This window comes from Ciconia boyciana, chromosome 5, assembly GCF_034638445.1.
Source record: "Ciconia boyciana chromosome 5, ASM3463844v1, whole genome shotgun sequence".
In the NCBI taxonomy this organism is placed as follows: Eukaryota; Metazoa; Chordata; class Aves; order Ciconiiformes; family Ciconiidae; genus Ciconia; species Ciconia boyciana.
In genome coordinates, this window is record NC_132938.1 from 81,943,105 (window position 1) to 81,960,740 (window position 17,636).

A 17,636-nucleotide genomic window follows, 5' to 3' on the forward strand; every position below is an offset into this window, starting at 1 on the left:
CTGACATAATGGAGGATGTGGGAAAGTGTGGTTAGAGCTATGACAACTTCTTGCAGCAGCCAGAATTAGTCTCAAAAAGACAATGAAACCAGAGCTTTTGAAAACACACTGGACTGAAAACAGAGCGGGAGAGGAGGAGGCCCAGACACAAATGAGAGCTCTTTGACAACCTGTTTTACTGGTTGGTCTTGTATCCTCTATATACAGCACTACATTTACTGTACTATCTCAGATGGGAGTCACAAAGATAAACCATCGTCAGTTTGTACAGCTCTTTCGCCACAAAAATAAAACATGGAATGAGTACAGAGGAGCAGCAACATGCTCCTCAATACAATATTAACCTATGGGAGAATAAAAAAATAGGTTCCTGCCTTTCCTAGATTTTCCTGCATGTCTACACTTACTCAGCCCTAACAGAAACATCTGCTTGTGCTTAACTTCACTAATTCTGTAGATGTCACTAAAATACATTTCACAAGATGCTTTGCAGTAATTGCCCTTTACTGCTGTAAGGATCCCTCAGGTGCAAATTGTTTCTTTTGTGGCAACAGCTTTAAAGGAACTAAACTTTGTAGCAATGGGAACAACTAAGCCAGATACAACGACAAAAATGCAGGGTTTTTTAGTACAACTCTATCCACACAAAGCATTTTTGCTGGCATGGATATGTGTTTCAGAAACCACATCACTTAACAGCTAGGCCTGTGGGAATCTGTAGTGTAATCCCCATCCTTAAGGGGAAGCACTTCTTAATCTTTTTTGCAAGATCAGGCCATCACCTTCTGAACAGCGACTGTATTACATCTGCACTGTGCACAGTGCTGAGCAAGTCACAATGGATGATTATCCTTAAATAGTCTTCATGGCAGGCTACAGTACAAACAGAGAAAGTAGCAGTAACACACACGTGCATGTGTGTATTTCTGTGGTCTATGAATAAACTGCTTAATAAAACTGTGCTGATACATCGTGGGCCCCGATGGTCACAAAGCAGGAAAGACTTTTTAATGCCATAGAATCTCTCATACATGTAGGACCACATAACAGGCTTACAGCAGATGAAGTAGGATTTTTCTATAATCATGTTTTTGCTAGCCTATGAAGTTTCCTTTTTTTCACTTCTTCTCTGATCCTTGCACAAAAGCTTATGAATCCAATTTCATCTAGTCTGTTATTGGCATGGGTGTTTCTCTTTCCCTGACAATGTACACCTGCTTCTGTACTTAATTCTGATACTTAGCACCTAAAACCCAGCAATCTAATTTAAAAACAAACAAACAAACAACAATAACAAAAAACCAACAAATGCAATTTTAAATAAAAAATATAATCTGGTTCCATTCAAAGGAAAGGTTTTTTTCCAGGTACAGTAAAAGGTAAAGAATACTGAATAATAATACAATTGCTAAACATAAAAATGCTGTATGAAAATTAAAGAAGAATTAGTGGGACTCTCAATCCATTCAAAATATTTTAGAATAGGCTACACAAAGCAGGACCTTACATACCAAGCTGAGCTATTTGATGAGATTATATGGTCCTTTATTTTATGCTGCTAAGACTGGATGTCGCACTTGAATTTGTTTTAGGAATATGAATACTGTATTATTAACGTAATAGCATATAATTATGCAATATAACTGCTTCCCAGGGAAAATGCAAAATACTTATCACCAGTGATGAACAAGCTCCATAATGGGACCTGAAATGCTTATCTGCTCAAGTACTCTTCCGTGTGTTCAACTTATAATTATATAATTACAGCTGGCAGGTTTACCGTATCACATTAATTTATTTCAGAACATATTGTGTCACTTCAAAGCAGCTAAGAACACAGCATTACAGAAACCTTATTGCTAGCCTCTTGTAAAGACCACACCATCACTAAAAGGTTAATCTTCTTTATTAAAAAAGTTTTGCAGTCTTCCTGCCCCCAGCTATTTTAAGTTCCTGTGACAAGTACCATCCACATTAGGAATTTTTGCAACCTCCTGAATGTTTTGCCTGTAGAAACCGATTTTACAAGGACAATGGCATGAAGTGCTTTAACTGTGACCAACCTGCTTAGCAACCTGCAGCAGGACCACAGAGGCACTGTCAGTATGAGCGCTCAGTGCTGAGCCTTGAGCAGCAATGTGCCAGAGTACCTACGTCGTATCTGCTGGCTATTGACAAACAGCGGGTGTCAGATGGTAACAGAAAGCAGAGAATGTTAATTCAAAGCACTGGAGAGCATTAGTCATGCTGGATGGCCACAGTAAGTTCTGCCAACATATTCAAGATACAGGTAGTAAATCTTGGATTTCCTGTCTTCCCTTCTTCCTCCCACCTTTCAGGAAACACACGCCCAGTCACACTTCAAGAGTAATGAAAAGGAGCAGTGTTAGGCACCCAGATTAAGCAAATTCGTGTTGCTTCAACACAAAAAATAAAACAAACAATCCAAGTTAAACAAAAAGAGAAAGTTTGTCAGTCTTACTCCACGAACTTCTGCTAACAGCACCTGTGCCACTATATGCTTCACCATCACTGAAGCGTTCATCGTCAGAGTGTTTAAAGGCTGTACAACATATAAATTGGTTTGAGAAAAAGGAATACCCTGTATTAATCCTGTAGAAGCAGAAAGACATACTAGGCCTTGTGGATTTAAAGATGGTTAAATGATAGTTCAAAAGATTGGGAGAAAATTCAACACAGTGACCATAAGGCTATAAGCAATCTAAAGGCCATTTATCACAATAATTACACAAGTAGTTGAATGTTTTTCAAACAGACAAAATGTAGCAAACACATGCCTGAGAGAAATAACTTCACGGATCATGACGCAGCAGAAAATAATTTCTTTCGAATCACATTTGTTTGCTTTCGCTTGCAGCTTCGCAAGCATTAAAAAAATAGTAGTATCTGGAGCCTAAACATCATATTTTCTCAAGAGGGTAACTCATTTATCAGCATAAACCCCATTTCAAAAAGTAATACAAGCAGCTTAGGAACATGAATGCCATTAACTTCCAGTACTATTTAGAACAACAAGTGTATTTGTGTTCTTTGTAAAAGGAAAAAACCCAGTCCTGCAAACCTGTGTTCCTAAATCCCTAGGACTTTTTGAAATTAGTCACTCTACAAATTATTTGCATGAAATAATAATAACCATAAAATGGCATACGTAAGATACTGTAATATTAATTAACACTGCCAAGAGTAAAAAAGAACTTAGAAAATTCTTGCAAACGTGCATATATTTATCAGATGCCATTGTGATTAAAATTTTTAAGAAGCCCTTTGTGAACTTCTAGAAAGGGATGTTTTTAAGCTATTTCCTTAATTATGTGCTGTATAAAACTGCAGTACTTTACCAATCCCTCCAGAAGTTCACAGAAATTTCCTTGGGATTTAGCTAAGCGGTACAACATACGCCTCCTGTCTGTACATACAATAGACTCTGAAACCAAAGTGCCAAACTTATTAGCATGTTGTTACTTTATGTCATGCCGTATGTATCTGTGATTCGTGTGTGCCGAAAGCTCCCTCAAGGGAACAGTCTCCTCACCTTCCGCCTTACGCATCTTCTTACCCAAATGTTTCCAGTTAGGCAGAACTCCTAGATATATGTATCTGAAATAGGTGGCATTGATCCAAAAAATTTACTGCTCAAATTCCTCTTTATGGGAGGGTCAAACGCAGCTTTGGGACAGCTCTACATTTAAATTTTAAAATCTGAAGTCGGGAAATGTTCTCATTCATTGATTTGGTTCAGATAAGGTTTTTATGAAAAAGATGTAGGGATCCAGGATTTTGGTTTGGGTCAACTTTTGGCATCTCTATTCAAATGCCATAATGACTACATCATTAAAAAAAGGCCATTACATAGAACTTCATTTCAAGCACTGTACAATGAAGATGTCAAAGTACGTAAGCAGCTATCCTGAGCCTCTATTACAGGCTACTTAAGTGATACGGAATAGGAACTTAGCCAAGTTGCTCACCTTCTTCATCTGAAACATCCAGGACCTCAGTCATTGTCTCAGGTACATTTAGCTTGTGCTTCTCTGTTACAGTCTGCAAAGACAGAATCATCAGTCCTCAAATTAAACACCAAAAGAAGCAGCAAAGTTTACAGCAGGATATTTTCAACAGCAACAGCAGTGGGATCTGCTGAGACATTTCATAATGTGTTTCCCCTTCCCCTAACTTTATTTTTCATCTTTACTCCAGAAGCTCCTATTCTCAGTGCTGTATAAGGTAACATTTATTCTGGCAGAAAAGTACAAAAAAATAAAGATAATGAGCTGGTCCGAGGAATAAAAGAAAAGAAAGCTCTCAGCAAATTTATTTATAAATGGTGCATGTAGAACAATTCAGCTCAATGTTTCCAAGATGATTTTAAAATGAATTAGGTAATGTCTACAGAAGAGCTTCAGAAAGTTGTATGTGGCATATGGAAATTATTAAATCGTAAAGCATTTGGAAATGAAGTTATGAATGATGTGAAATTTTTAAACTAAAAAAAGATGGGAAGGACTTACACAGATCACTTGAAACATTCCCCCCCCCCCCCCAAAGTGACTACACTGCATATTAATGATATACTTTTCATAAATCATGTATATTCCCCCAAATCATGTATGCATCAGGGGAAAAAAAGTTATTTGGAGATTCTGATATATTTTGTGCACCCAAAAGCTTAAAATATTGTGATAAAAGGCAAGCATGGACCGGGGACTGCTGGGAGGACACTGTTTAAGCGTGAGAGCACAGAGTAGGAGAACACTGGAAGATTTTTTTTTTAATATGATTTTATCTTCCTAAGTGACTTGCAGGAGGAAACAGAAGATGTTCAGGGGTGCTGAATCAAGAATGGGGACATCCTTTTAGTATCAAGACACACGCTGGAGGAGGAGATGAAGAACATAATGAGAAATTGTAGGAAGTGCAAGGTGTGAAAAAGTTGCCTGCAGGAAACTCTTCAGTGTGTTACGATCCAGGAGCCAAAATGCCAAGGACTTAAAAAAGAGCAGTGATCAGAACAGCATTAGTCACACCAGAAAAATAAGTATTTCCCGGGCTCCACCCAGATCTGCAGCCAGTCAGCAGAACTGCAGAGCTGTGGAGGGGAGTCAACACATCGCCCTTTAAGGTATGTAGCAGCAGATGTGCCCCTTTGGCATGGGGAGGAACGTCAGGAGGCCACGTGTCTTGTGAAACTCCCACTGAGGTAGTACTTCACTCCCTATTGTGGATGGTATCTATCAAGCATAAATTAACATTACAGGCAGAAGTAGTGAAAGAGCATACAATCTGAGGGATAATTAATGTCAGCCAAATCCCGAGTCCCTTACGCAATATGCTTTTGGGAAAATGCCCATTGATATCAAGCAGTGAAGGCAATAGCAGTTTTTGTTGTGCAAAACTTACTAGGTATTTCCCGATTCTGTTTTGTACTTCTCTATTTCTAACAAACCGACAAAGATAGCATTCTTGATTATTATAACATACTGCACTTTTATAAAGTTACCAACAGCGTAATTACTTTGGAAATTTGTTTTAAAAGTCTGCTTTACATTTTTGAAATATATTTAACTGTGACAGCAGTTTTCAATTCACCCTCCTGAAGTACAGGGAAAGAGCAAGGCCCTCTGCTTCAAATGGCAATCCCAATTAGGCCTCCTAAATTCACTCTTACCCATGATTCAAGACAATTAATTATTTCTGTTGCAGTGGTTTTTGTAACACATGTTCTGTGTTGCAAATTAGTTTATATTCACCAAATGCCTCCACCAATACGTCTGGCTTTTCCCCCCTGCATTCCCACAGCTTTCCTCAGATAGAAATGTCAGGCAGCAGCAGGGTGACAAAGCCAGCGACGACAGATGGGGAGGATGCTATCGTGCAGGTGACGTTGACCTCCTCTCTTAAACCATACAGCAGTAAGTTAACGAAGACATCGTAGATGTTAAAAAAAAAAAAGAAAAAAAAAATCACTTCACTGACACTGGGCTAAAGAAATAAAACCAAGTGAAGGGGGCTGTATGTTTTTCAAGTGAAGTGGAAAGCACTGTATGTAAGTACCAATTTACTGGCACTTTAATTTTAATTGCCATTGCAATTGTATCTACACAAAGTGTACTGCAAATTCTCTATTGCCAGTTCATACGTTCCCCACATAAAATAACTGGAAAGTCAGGGAAAAAAACAAAGGCAGGAGGAGGTGACCAAATTCTGAAGAAAGGGGGAAGAAGGGGTCTGCCTACGAGTCACAAATGCTAGTTTTTGTATGTCTGCTGTATGACCAAAATTTATTTAAGAAAACTTGGTTCCCAACCTTAGCTTATGTACAAAATCTGTTTGATTAGAAGAACACGGAAGTGAAAGGATGCTGCAATACTCTAGTCCACAAGCTACAGGTATAGACGTACATTGTATATTGTCTTTATATTAACTTCGACCTGCAGACCCTAGTAACTAAGGTTTATTTATTGTGATATCAATTTATCCATAAATTAGGTTTTTACAGGCCCTTAGATAATAACAATCTGGTCTCTGTCTAAGGCTCTCAGACGTTATTATTTATTTACAGAGAAGTAATGATACTTCATTTACTTCCTGATTTTCCCTTCAGTCAGAGATAATGATTACATAATTTAACAATTGAAACAAAGTTTGGAAAACAGAACCAAGAGTGTGTGCGCGTGCATGTTTCAGAAGAACAAAAAACCTGTAATGCTGTCTCTGGAACACTGAATTCAGCAAGAATCATTAATTCTACATCAATTCCCAACAGAAGTTGTGAATTAATGTTTTTAAATGAACTTTTAATATAACACTAGAATTTTTTTAATTGATAGGCACATTAGAAATGGCAAATACTCTCAAAACTTAAAATCCCTATCTAGCCCCCTGAACGGCCCACATTGAAAATGGCTCAGTGTGTATTTCTCAAACTCCCTACTGTTTAGTGCCACTGAGAATTCAATTATGTACTTTCCTTCTGGCTTCTGTATTTAAGACTTTCATTGTAAGGCCAGATTTTCATCTGGTGGCATAGAAGAATTCAGGTATATAAACCTTTATGTACATTCAGCGATTCCTTACTCAGCAGCAGCACACTGTAAACAACCTCAGAGCTCCTCATATATTCATTTGTCCACAGGAAGACTATGTCAGTTTGTATAAATACCCCAAAACTTAATTGCATAGCAAACCTTTGAAAGTCTAGCTTACTCTGATTTATTTCCTGTTCATCTCTAGTCTGTGAGTAAAAACAAGTGCATCTCTATTGCTTTATATTCATGTGGCTCCACTAATAACAAAACTAATGCAGGTAAAAGGAAAATTTGTTCAAAGCTAGACCAAAGGCTTTGGCACTGGAGATCTTTTCCTCATCTCACATGCCAGTGACTTGAATATCAATAAAGCACCAGCCTGTCTAACATCCTCCATGCATCACTCCGCTACAACCTTAGAGAATGAAGTAGCTATGGTGACAGCACCTTTTTTTCAGTGCTAAATGCCGTGTTCTGGTTTGGCAACACCAACCTCACCATCTGGAGAACTTTACTGCAGGGAGTGCCTGTGAGTGCCTGTTATTTATCCCTCCTTTTTAGGACTTGTTCTAAATTATGTTTAATCAACATTCCCCACCACGAACGCCACCACCAGAGGTTTATCTTCTATATATACCTAAGGTACAAGACTCAAACAAATTCATAGCTGAAAAATCTGAGGAGTTTATCGGGGGCTCCCACCTGACTTTTAAAAGCAGTGCTTTGTACACAGACACAGTTCAAGGTTTCACATTTCTCTTACGTGCAAGCATTAGAGGTCAACTATGCAAGGAAGGTTCAGTATTTGATTCAGTCCTAAACCCCAAGCATCTGGTATCTGGTAGAAAACTCCATTACCCTCAAAGTTTAAAGAAACATTTATCCAAAGTAAATAACTCACAGGTGTCTTTTCATAGTGTAATCCCTATTATTACAAAGCGTCTAATACTTACATATGACAAAGTACAAGGCTCCACAGTGCAACACAATGTACGATAGAAAGGAAGTTACAACTTCTATCAGGCAGAAATGGAAAAAGTGTGCCAGGACACAGCACAGAGAACAGCAAAGGTGTCACTTGAGGCTAAAAAACATACTTCTGAAAAGAGCTAAAGTTTCTTGAAAAATTTTACCTAGGTTTTATTTTTCTAAATCTCTGAAGAGATACATACGTGTTTATGCACATACATGTGTGATGTGCTATATGATTAAACAAGAACACGAAATAAATAACAACAAAAACATACAGTCTTTATTAAGAGACTTCTGGAATTATGCTGGAATTCCTTGTCCAAACCTGACTCAGTCTGATCTTTGCAGGTCATTAATAAATTATGGCTCACTCTATTTGTAACCTTATGCCATGCTGCTTTTATTCCATCTTCCTCGGTTAATGATAGGACTTGCTGTCAGCATGCGACAAAATCAAAATTATTTTCCCATTTCTTTACAAGAGACTTTGGATTTCTTCCCTTCCTCTAACCCTCTCCCTGATTGAGTAGCGGCATCTTTTAAGTAATCTGTGGATTTTTATGGCTCTGAGCTCCTAAATGACATCTAGATCTGATAGGTTTTCTAGATTGATAATCTTTCTTGCATTAAAAAAAAAACCAAACAAAAAGCATGACCTTTGAACAGTGTTTCAAGTTAAAATGCAGTAATGGAAATTAAAAATAATTTCTTAAGTGATGCACTATTTCTAATGTTCTCCCTTCCTACCTGCTAAAATATTTGTAGATGGGAAGTAAAAGTCCAAGAAGAGAAAACCTTCCCCTCCCAGAGTGTCAGAATATATCAGTTTTTCCTGGCTTAAAGTAACGGTACCACCTTGCTGATGTTCAGCACATACTATTCACAAACCCTGAAGTCAAAATACAGACTACCAAGAGTGTGGAGGACTGAGAGGACTGAGCACAGAAGGAAAGATTCTTTTGTATTTTGGAAAAAACAGGATCTATTTGAACTGAAAGTGACTTGAGTAAAAAGATGATTGATGTGATTCAGAGCCATCTAGGGAGCATCATTAAGCTTGGCACCAGTCCACGGCTGGTACAGTGCAAATGCTAAGAAGCTTGCTGTGGTGTGCTGCGATGGTTGAGCCTCAGTAGTTGTCAAAACTGTGGAAATGTACGGACAGACTGAAAAGGAGAGGTGAAAAAAGAAATGGAGAAACAGGACAGGATCTAAACAACAACGCACAAACTTCTGGAAAGTTTGGGTTTGCAGCTAGGACCCGTATCTAGAAAAAAGTTTTTGTCTGCTTTTGAATAGTTGTTTTCCATCTGTATGCACATAGATTTTGTTACCTAGCTCAGTGAAGCCTGTTGTGTTGCACATACTTCCACATGCTTAAAAGATATACTGAAAGCATTGTAGCACTTTTGCAAAAATCCAACAAAAAGGGGGGGCTAAAACCAGAAAATAAAAAAAGGAAAGAGATACATGGAGAGTCTGGGGGAAGAAGAGAAAGACAACATTCTGAATAAAGGAGAGACACATTTGAATGCATCTGCAACTCACAGTTGTGGTGGTGGTAATCTCCTCCGTTACAACCTTCAGCGTATCGACCACTGAGATATATCCCAGACGCCTTGCAATAGCTAAGGCAGTGTTACCATTCTGAAGAGAAAAGAGAGAAGGGGAGAGAGAGAGCGCAATGAGAGGGAGGATTGTGATGTGAACCAATGAGATCACTCTCAACACTGCATGAGCCAGCATTTCCATCCAAAACAAGGCGCAGCCTAGGAAAATCACTGTTTTTTTATCGTTACATCTGACTCTGTCTTTGTAACTTCTTTAAGACTATAGCCCTGATTACCATGGTAACACAACACACTTACATCTGCCTGCTATTCTAAATAAGAAAGTGCTGTATGGTTTAACCCTTCAGTGCTCAAATTTCACTACACAGAATGTGTCTTGTCTGCAGAAGTTCATGTTTTATTTTGCATAAACGGCTCTACATCAGAAATACTCTTCTAAAAAAAGTATTTTAAAATGTTACAGTTTCACTTCCAGTTGAAACTATTAAATCTTTATCAGGTACAGTTCCCTCTTTGGGGAATACAAGATTACAGCTGTATTGTCCACATACACTTCTATTCCTCCTTACAACAAAAATGTAGATCCAATAGAAGTACAGAGAAGCTAATGATTTAACAAACACAAAAACAACCTGTATAAGGCTTGGGGGTGGGGAATTAATTGCCATTTAAATACATTTATTTGCAGTTCAAATGCCCATGATATATAGATGTGTCATTCATCAAACGGACATTAAAATGATAATTTATTAAGTATTTTGGCCTATTTATCTCCATTTCATCGCCTGGAACATTGGCAGTCCACGGTCCCTGTGTCACTCCGCTTGGGGAGGGGAGGAAGGGAGGTGTTCCGTGACTCTTTGTAAAGAGCTCTACACAGAATTGTTTTACGTTATTTTGCACTGAACCAAAGGACAACATGCTGGCCTACTGGGGGCATCATGGAAAGCCACTGTACCACTCTTGGCACTGAAATGATTTCTCTTGTGACACCACTGCACTGTGCGCAGGATGTCAGCCTGAGGGCTTCTCTCTACTTCAGTACTGGCTTTAGTTATCTATAATTTAAGTTCTTCTGTCTCAGTCTAGCTCAGCAACCCTGAAGCAACACAGTGTTTGTGGCAGCACAAAATGACTAGATTAGCATCGTCACAGCACAAATAATTTGACCGTTACTGTCACTTGCACATTAACTGCTCATCTCCCACTCCCATATCCCCCTGCCAGATGTCTCAGGTTGGAAGTCTCTCTTATCTCAAGCTAGAGGTTGCTATGTGTGGACAAGAACAGACCTAGTATCTGAGAAAGCATGCAAACTGTGCAGTAAAGACACACCCTTGAGACCCTGCCTGGATTTGGGCATGACAGCCCCAACATGAGGACTGAAAGCAAGTAGAGAGACCTTCGGTTGAATATGCCCAATAGCACCTACAGCCCCGGAAGTTGACTACAATGGTCTCTCACTTGATGATCTGGTGCATAAACCGGTATTTTGGCTAACTTCGCAGAAGATTATTCAATGTGATCGTTCCAGGACCAAACAAGGCACCAGTGCTGATTTAAGCATGCACAATACATGTACAAAGAAACCTGATCCACTCTAGGGAATGACACGAGTTTTGGAAATTCTGGCTGCATTTTAAAGATTACCCAATTAGAGGTGACTAATAACAACATCAACATGAAATAGGACAGTTGCATTCCTGGCTGACTGCGGAGAAGGAGCTGTGCCAGAGGTTATTGATGGTCTTTGAGGACGCATTAACATCAGTGAACTCAGTAAGAACCTGAAACAGATCCAGTGGACAGAGGCACAGAAATTTGGGTCTAAATCTTAAAAAAAGCCCAGGTTCTGATTTCCCCTTAATTTTTATGGAAAAATCTTTATCCAGATAACAATTTACAGATTGAAGTGTTGAGGCAGAGGGCAACCGAACAAGCACAGCACAGCTAGCTGTGGCCAGCCTGACCGTGCAGCTCAGAAATCAGCTTCCCTACCATCATTAGCGCACAATGAGTTAGATCTGATCTGAACTACCTTAAGGGGATAAGGAAAAGAAGAGGAAGTTACATTTACACATCTGACAACCAGCCTTATGAGCAATACTTTCACCAAAACAAAGGCTTACTCTCAAGCCCTAAGAAAGGAAACAAAAGAACTGTCCAGGGAAACAAGTTCCCACTGGCACTTTACGGACTTACAGTGGTGATGGCGTTGGGCTTGGCCCCATGCTGGAGAAGAACGTTAATGATGTGAGTGTGGCCTTGTTGAGCAGCTTGGTGAAGAGGGGTGTATCCATTCTGTTGTCCACAGTGGTTACGATAAAAGCAAACAAAGAAAGAACAACAACCACCAGTAATTAGACTAGGCACTTCGCTTTGCTTCCTTCTGCTCCTTTTGAGACATTTCAAACAGAAATTATGCCATCAATTGATCCAAAGATAATAAATCTTCAGTAATAATAATACTCCTTCCCCAGATTAATGAAAAGATAAAGGAAGATAATATTTTTATTCACAAATCATCTTTCACTTCACAATATAAACAGCCTCTGGAAAGACAGATAATTCCTCATTTCCTAAATCAGAGGGAGGAACAATGAGGAACAGTAAAGTTAAAGTGGCACACTAAGGACATAAAATCATAGCTGAGGCAGAGAACATTTTTCTTCCTCTCAGTCTTAGTTTTTTATAGAAGCCCCAAGATTTGCCTTTAAAATATTTGAGTCAATTAAAAAATATATCATTTTTAACAGCAGTGATTTGAGACTAATTGCTTTTAAGAAGGCTAACAACATATACCTGTTACAAATGTCAATCAGTTTTAGCTTTACTTTGCCTTCAAAAGGCTTGACCAAGCTGTAATTACTCTTAAAAACATGTACACAATGTCTGTACTCCATATACTTATCTGCTCCAGTGATTTATTCTAATGTTACACAATCCAGAAACATATCCAAAGTGTACTTCAGCTAGTTGATCTGAGATGGTATTGTGTAAGTCCAGTCAGGCAATTCATTTACAAAATTATTTGCAATTGGCTTTGAAAGCAAGCAGAGAATGAACTGGAAGAAAACACCAAGTTGATCTCACTGTACACTTATGTAAAGCCTGGGGGCAGGCTCTGAAAGACACACTCCGAAAGTCACCTCTTTTGCAAATGAACAGATGCAAGTAATGCTTTGTACTACTAATTAAACAGTGATAGTCCAGAACTGTTACAGTTCTTATATTTACAGTACGTATGCATGGACTACTAAGAAATCGAAGGAGGATTTTACTGGAAGTTGTAGTCCAAAGTAAATTTGCTATCTTTACTTAAATATTAGTGCAGTCCTTCAAAACCAGAATTCAGCCATATTATTTTTCACTGGAGATGGCACAAAGCATCATGCAGGCTTTTTCTAGTTAAAGACCAAGCTGCAAGAGAGGTTACTTATTCTTTCACATGCCTATCCTGAATCCAGCCAGGATGGATTTGCTCTTTAAAACTGAGTCCACAGTACCAATTGACAGATTGCCAGTATTTTTATTGGTCCCTAGGTGTGAGATTTTGGAGAACCACAGCTCCATACTCTCACACAAACTTGCTGACATTAATGAAATTATTCTAAGTAAGTTAAATACCTGGGGAAATGGTGTCAGAATCTGTCCCAGTGGCCCCTTAGACATTGAGTGAGACCTAATACTAAAGACACAAGTATGTCTGTCCCTTTAGTTAGCCTCCAAATACCTCAGCTGAATGTCTTGGCAGCTATCATTTGGATCCTGCTCGTGTCTGCTTTATTAATTCTTATCAGCTGTTTTTCTAGCAGTGTTGCTTGTTCTTTTGGAATCCCTGGTTTTTGCCCATTGATTTTGGGTGATCTCATGAGGGTTGGGCCAGCATCTTTTATTTATTTACTTTGCTGTTTCCTACCACATTGAGCTGTGACCAGTGTGATGAAGTAGTGCCTCTTTGAGAAATGAATCCATCCCATAAGTCGCAGCTAGGGACAGAGGAGCTGGCCAGAGGGACCAGCAGACCTGTGATTTTGCTCGGATCTTACAAATACTAAGTACATCACTAGAAATATCAATGGACTTCTTCATGTTGATGCCAAGACATCCAATCTGAAGCTAGTAGCTAGCTACTGCCCTAAGCCAGCTTTAACTAAGCTGAAGCCCTGCAGCTCCTGAGTTAGCCTTCTCTTTCTGATAAGGGTGATGTGATGATATCTGGGATGCAACACACTGCTGCTGTCACCAGAACCCCTCTGTGTATACTTAGGAGATATACAATTCTTGCTACAAAATGCATCACATCCAGCTGTTGTGCCCACCAGTTTATACTAGAAGAAACCGCTGAAGTCAGTGGATTTCGTTCAGACTTTGGCTATAGGCAGTCAGGTCCATTTCAGTATAACTGGTCAGTAACAGTGCACCCAGATTCCCCTCAAAAAAACCCTCAAACCTGTCTTCAGTAAACTGCATTCCCCACCACAGCTGCTTCCTCTCCCAAAGTCATACCACCCACGCTTTGATCAGCAGTAATTCTTCCCACTCTTCTCCCAGCAGATTGGAGAGAACCTGGCATCACCCTCAAAGTGTCTGAATTGTTACTTACTAGTTTGGCAGCACACCGGCATTACACTGGTGTAAACCATGTGTAAATGAGATCAGAAACAAGCTCACATTTGTTAGTTTGCAAGTAAAAAGAAAAAGAGAAAAACACAATGAAATTGATTCTCTATCTCCTTCTTTCATACGCCCAAAGAGTTATCTGACTTTTCTTTTGTGAACACTATACAAAGAGATGTAGCCAAGAGAAGGCATTCCACTACAGCCACGAATCACCATATGGTGACACCTACCATGCAATAATTATAGTTTCTTAGTGAAAAGGCACCTATGGTATGTATTGGTAGCGCCTGGTTACCAGGTTCATAATAAAGAGCAAAAGCAAGCAATGAAAAATTCTTTACCTTTGTTTTAGCATTGACATTTGCTCCCTGCTTGAGAAGAAAATTCACCATTTTGATGTTTCCATAGTGACACGCCACAATTAAAGGTGTATAACCAAGCTACAATAAGAGAACAAAGAAGTAAAACTGCAAGCTGAGTGGAACATTCCTTTTACAATGGTAGCATCCTTTGGCACACTGGAGACAGTAGCCACTCCATGATTTACCTTTGTCTGAGCATCTTGGTTTGCACCGTGTTTTGTGAGTATTTCAGCTACGCTCACTTTATCCTCTTGAGCTGCAAGGTGTAAGGATGTCAGTCCAGTCTGGAGGTGGAATATACAAAATAAATAAATAAATAAAGATAAAAATAAGACTAAAACCTACTTTACATGAGGAACGAAATCTAGACTTTCCCGCTTTCTCATCTTTAAAACATGAAGAGATCCTAACTATAGCTTCTAAGTATGTGTGTTTGTTTTAAACAACGTCGAGACTGATGTTTCTCCTGTTCTGGCTGACAAACAGCTCCAAAGCAATTGCATCACCATAACCACAGAGTAAAACTTCCAGGCATCAACGATCATGCTCGGATTTTATACAACAATGTCACTTAGGAAGCTGAGGAGCCCATTAATAAATTAGGGAAGCACGTTCACTGTGCTTCCCACTCCTCAGAGAGGAAAGGGAACCTTGACAACTGCAGGCACGAGTCAGAATGAAGAAAATAACTCCAGAAATAGATCCCACTCAAAGACGCCAAGGAAATGGATGCAGCCTTTAACTAAAAGCTCAGTGTGAGCACGCACATAGTACTCGCCTGTGAACAAGGCAGGGAACAAATTTTGTAAGAGAAATGGAAATCACCTTGTTTCTCATTGGTTAGGTAGCATAATACATTAATGCCAGACAACGAGAGACTTGAGCCTTCTATTTTGACTTGTATGAACAAAAGCTGCAAGCTTTTGACCTTTAAATAAGACTTACACATATGCCTGGAAAAATCTGGTGACCTATGAAGATCTACAGTAATGGGGGTTTTTTTGAGGAACTTGTTTTCTATGAAAAAGCTGTCATGTACAATCATAAAAAAAAAAAATTGGAAAGGTCCTCCATAGGATTTTTCTCACTCGCTGCTCCGCTAATAATGTTATTATTTGCCAGACACTGCCCACTTGGAAAGAAGTGGGCAGTGTCTGGCAAATAATAACATTATTACACAGACACTTTCCACTTGGAAAGAAGGCTGAAGGGTAAATATATGAGGAAAAGCGCCTTTGCTGGCAAGAGCACTGAACTATTTTAGACTGTAGCTCTCAGGTTTCTGATACATGTTGTTAAATCTACCCATGGACCCACAAACTCCAGAATTTTACATTCCTCTTCCTTTGCATCTACTGTAAAACTTCAGGAGCATATGCAAAACACCGGAGAGATGGCAAGGTTGCAGCACAACAAAAATACTGCAGTCCTGCCTTCCTGAGTGCTTGTAAACAATTTTGGTCTCAGTCTGCCTTTCCTCCTATAACCTCTCTACCAGAGCCAGGTGTTGCATTGTTTTCCCCCCATCATGGCAAACACCTGCAGTTCCTCCTGTGCATTACCCCACACAGCTATTAATTACATGATATAAGTTAACCGGTCAATCCATCTGCCAGTCCTAGATATCCTATTCTCACTTTTACTGTTCACCCACCTGTTGTCACTTCTGCAGCCTCACAAATACATATATAAGGAAGCAAAGCTGAGAATTCCTGGCAATGCGACATCATTCCTACACTGCACTTTGCATCTTACTGAATACTCCCACCCACAGTACTTTGTCTCCGCTTGGGAGTTACCTTTGTTGCCACATGGATGTTGGATCCTTTCTCCAAAAGCAAGGTCACCATGTCAGTGTGACCTTCTTGGGAGGCCAAATGAAGCGGGGTGACTCCCTGTTTGGTCAAAATGTTGGTCTCAGCCCCATAGTTCAATAGAGTGGTAGCTATCTGCATCTGATTTTTCTTGGCAGCAATATGCAGAGGGGTGTATCCATTCTAACACCAGTCAGGAAACAAAATGAGAATAAAGTTAACACAACAAGCCACGTAAGCCGAAGAAGTCAGACACCATAAAACAGTATTATTTTACGTTACCCCTTACTATTACAGATGAGAGTTCATTAAATTTTCAAGGCCAGACATGTCCCACATGGACCTGCTGTTGTGTTGCTTCGTCCATCTGTTATTTTCCCCATCTAAACCAGAACAAAGCCAGCCCTCGCTAGGGTGGGCAGGACTTCAGCTGATACGTTCAAATTATCCCGACTTTGACACCTACATTTTGAATAACCTATGTTGTAAATATTCACTTTTGACTGATGACTGACATTCTCCGTGATGAGCGACGGGTGCACACTCTTCATTGCGTTATGCTTTTTCGGAGTGTGTGGGTAGAGGTGTGTTTGCATATAGAATTTTCATACATGTGTCAGTCACGGCACTGGCTGGAAACAGCAATAGGGAGGAATGTTTTTCTCATCAAATTAACCATTTAAGCAAAGGAGAATGGCACTGATGGTGCTTTCTGGCAATAAGACAACTTGCCACCTCTAATTGCTTTACAACGCACTGTGGGGGAAAATTCTGGGTTACAGCAGACAGTCCCTCTGGAGGTGTTCAGTTGGTCGGTCTGTGTTTTTTTTTAAAAGGGAGCTTTACCAAACTATCCTACTGCAACCGTAGCTTTTGCTGCTCTCCATGCACCACAGTGGAAACAACAGCTCTGATACAATCACTTAACAGACGGGCCATGTTTTTTGGCAGCACATACAACAGCAGCCTCACATGGGGCAGAATGTTCTGACACCAGCACCAATTTGCTTGTTATTTTCCCCTTTTAGTAGCCTTTGCCTAACACAGTGATATCGTGACACCGTTCCTGACCCTGGAATGATTTCTCTGTATGTGTGGTCAGAATATACACATCATTTCTAATATTACACAATAGTACAGTGACTTCCGGCTATGACTAAAGCTCACAAACATAAAAAGGGGCTGAGAAACTTACATATAGATGTACACATACATATATACAGAATCACAGAATCGTACAGGTTGGAA

The 17,636-nt window shown here is 39.5% G+C and overlaps 1 protein-coding gene across 13 annotated transcripts in view; it reads right to left on the reverse strand.

Annotated features, from left to right (window-relative positions):
- Positions 1 to 17,636, reverse strand: part of ANK2 (ankyrin 2) — a 258,299-nt gene that overhangs the window by 82,848 nt on the left and 157,815 nt on the right. For all 13 annotated transcript variants that reach the window (XM_072861199.1, XM_072861198.1, XM_072861194.1 and 10 more), the window contains 6 exons: positions 16,374 to 16,571; positions 14,760 to 14,858; positions 14,554 to 14,652; positions 11,792 to 11,890; positions 9,567 to 9,665; positions 3,990 to 4,062 (listed from right to left, as the gene is read on the reverse strand). In XM_072861199.1, coding sequence (XP_072717300.1) covers positions 3,990 to 4,062; positions 9,567 to 9,665; positions 11,792 to 11,890; positions 14,554 to 14,652; positions 14,760 to 14,858; positions 16,374 to 16,571 — 667 coding nt within the window. The remainder of the gene's footprint in view (positions 1 to 3,989; positions 4,063 to 9,566; positions 9,666 to 11,791; positions 11,891 to 14,553; positions 14,653 to 14,759; positions 14,859 to 16,373; positions 16,572 to 17,636) is intronic.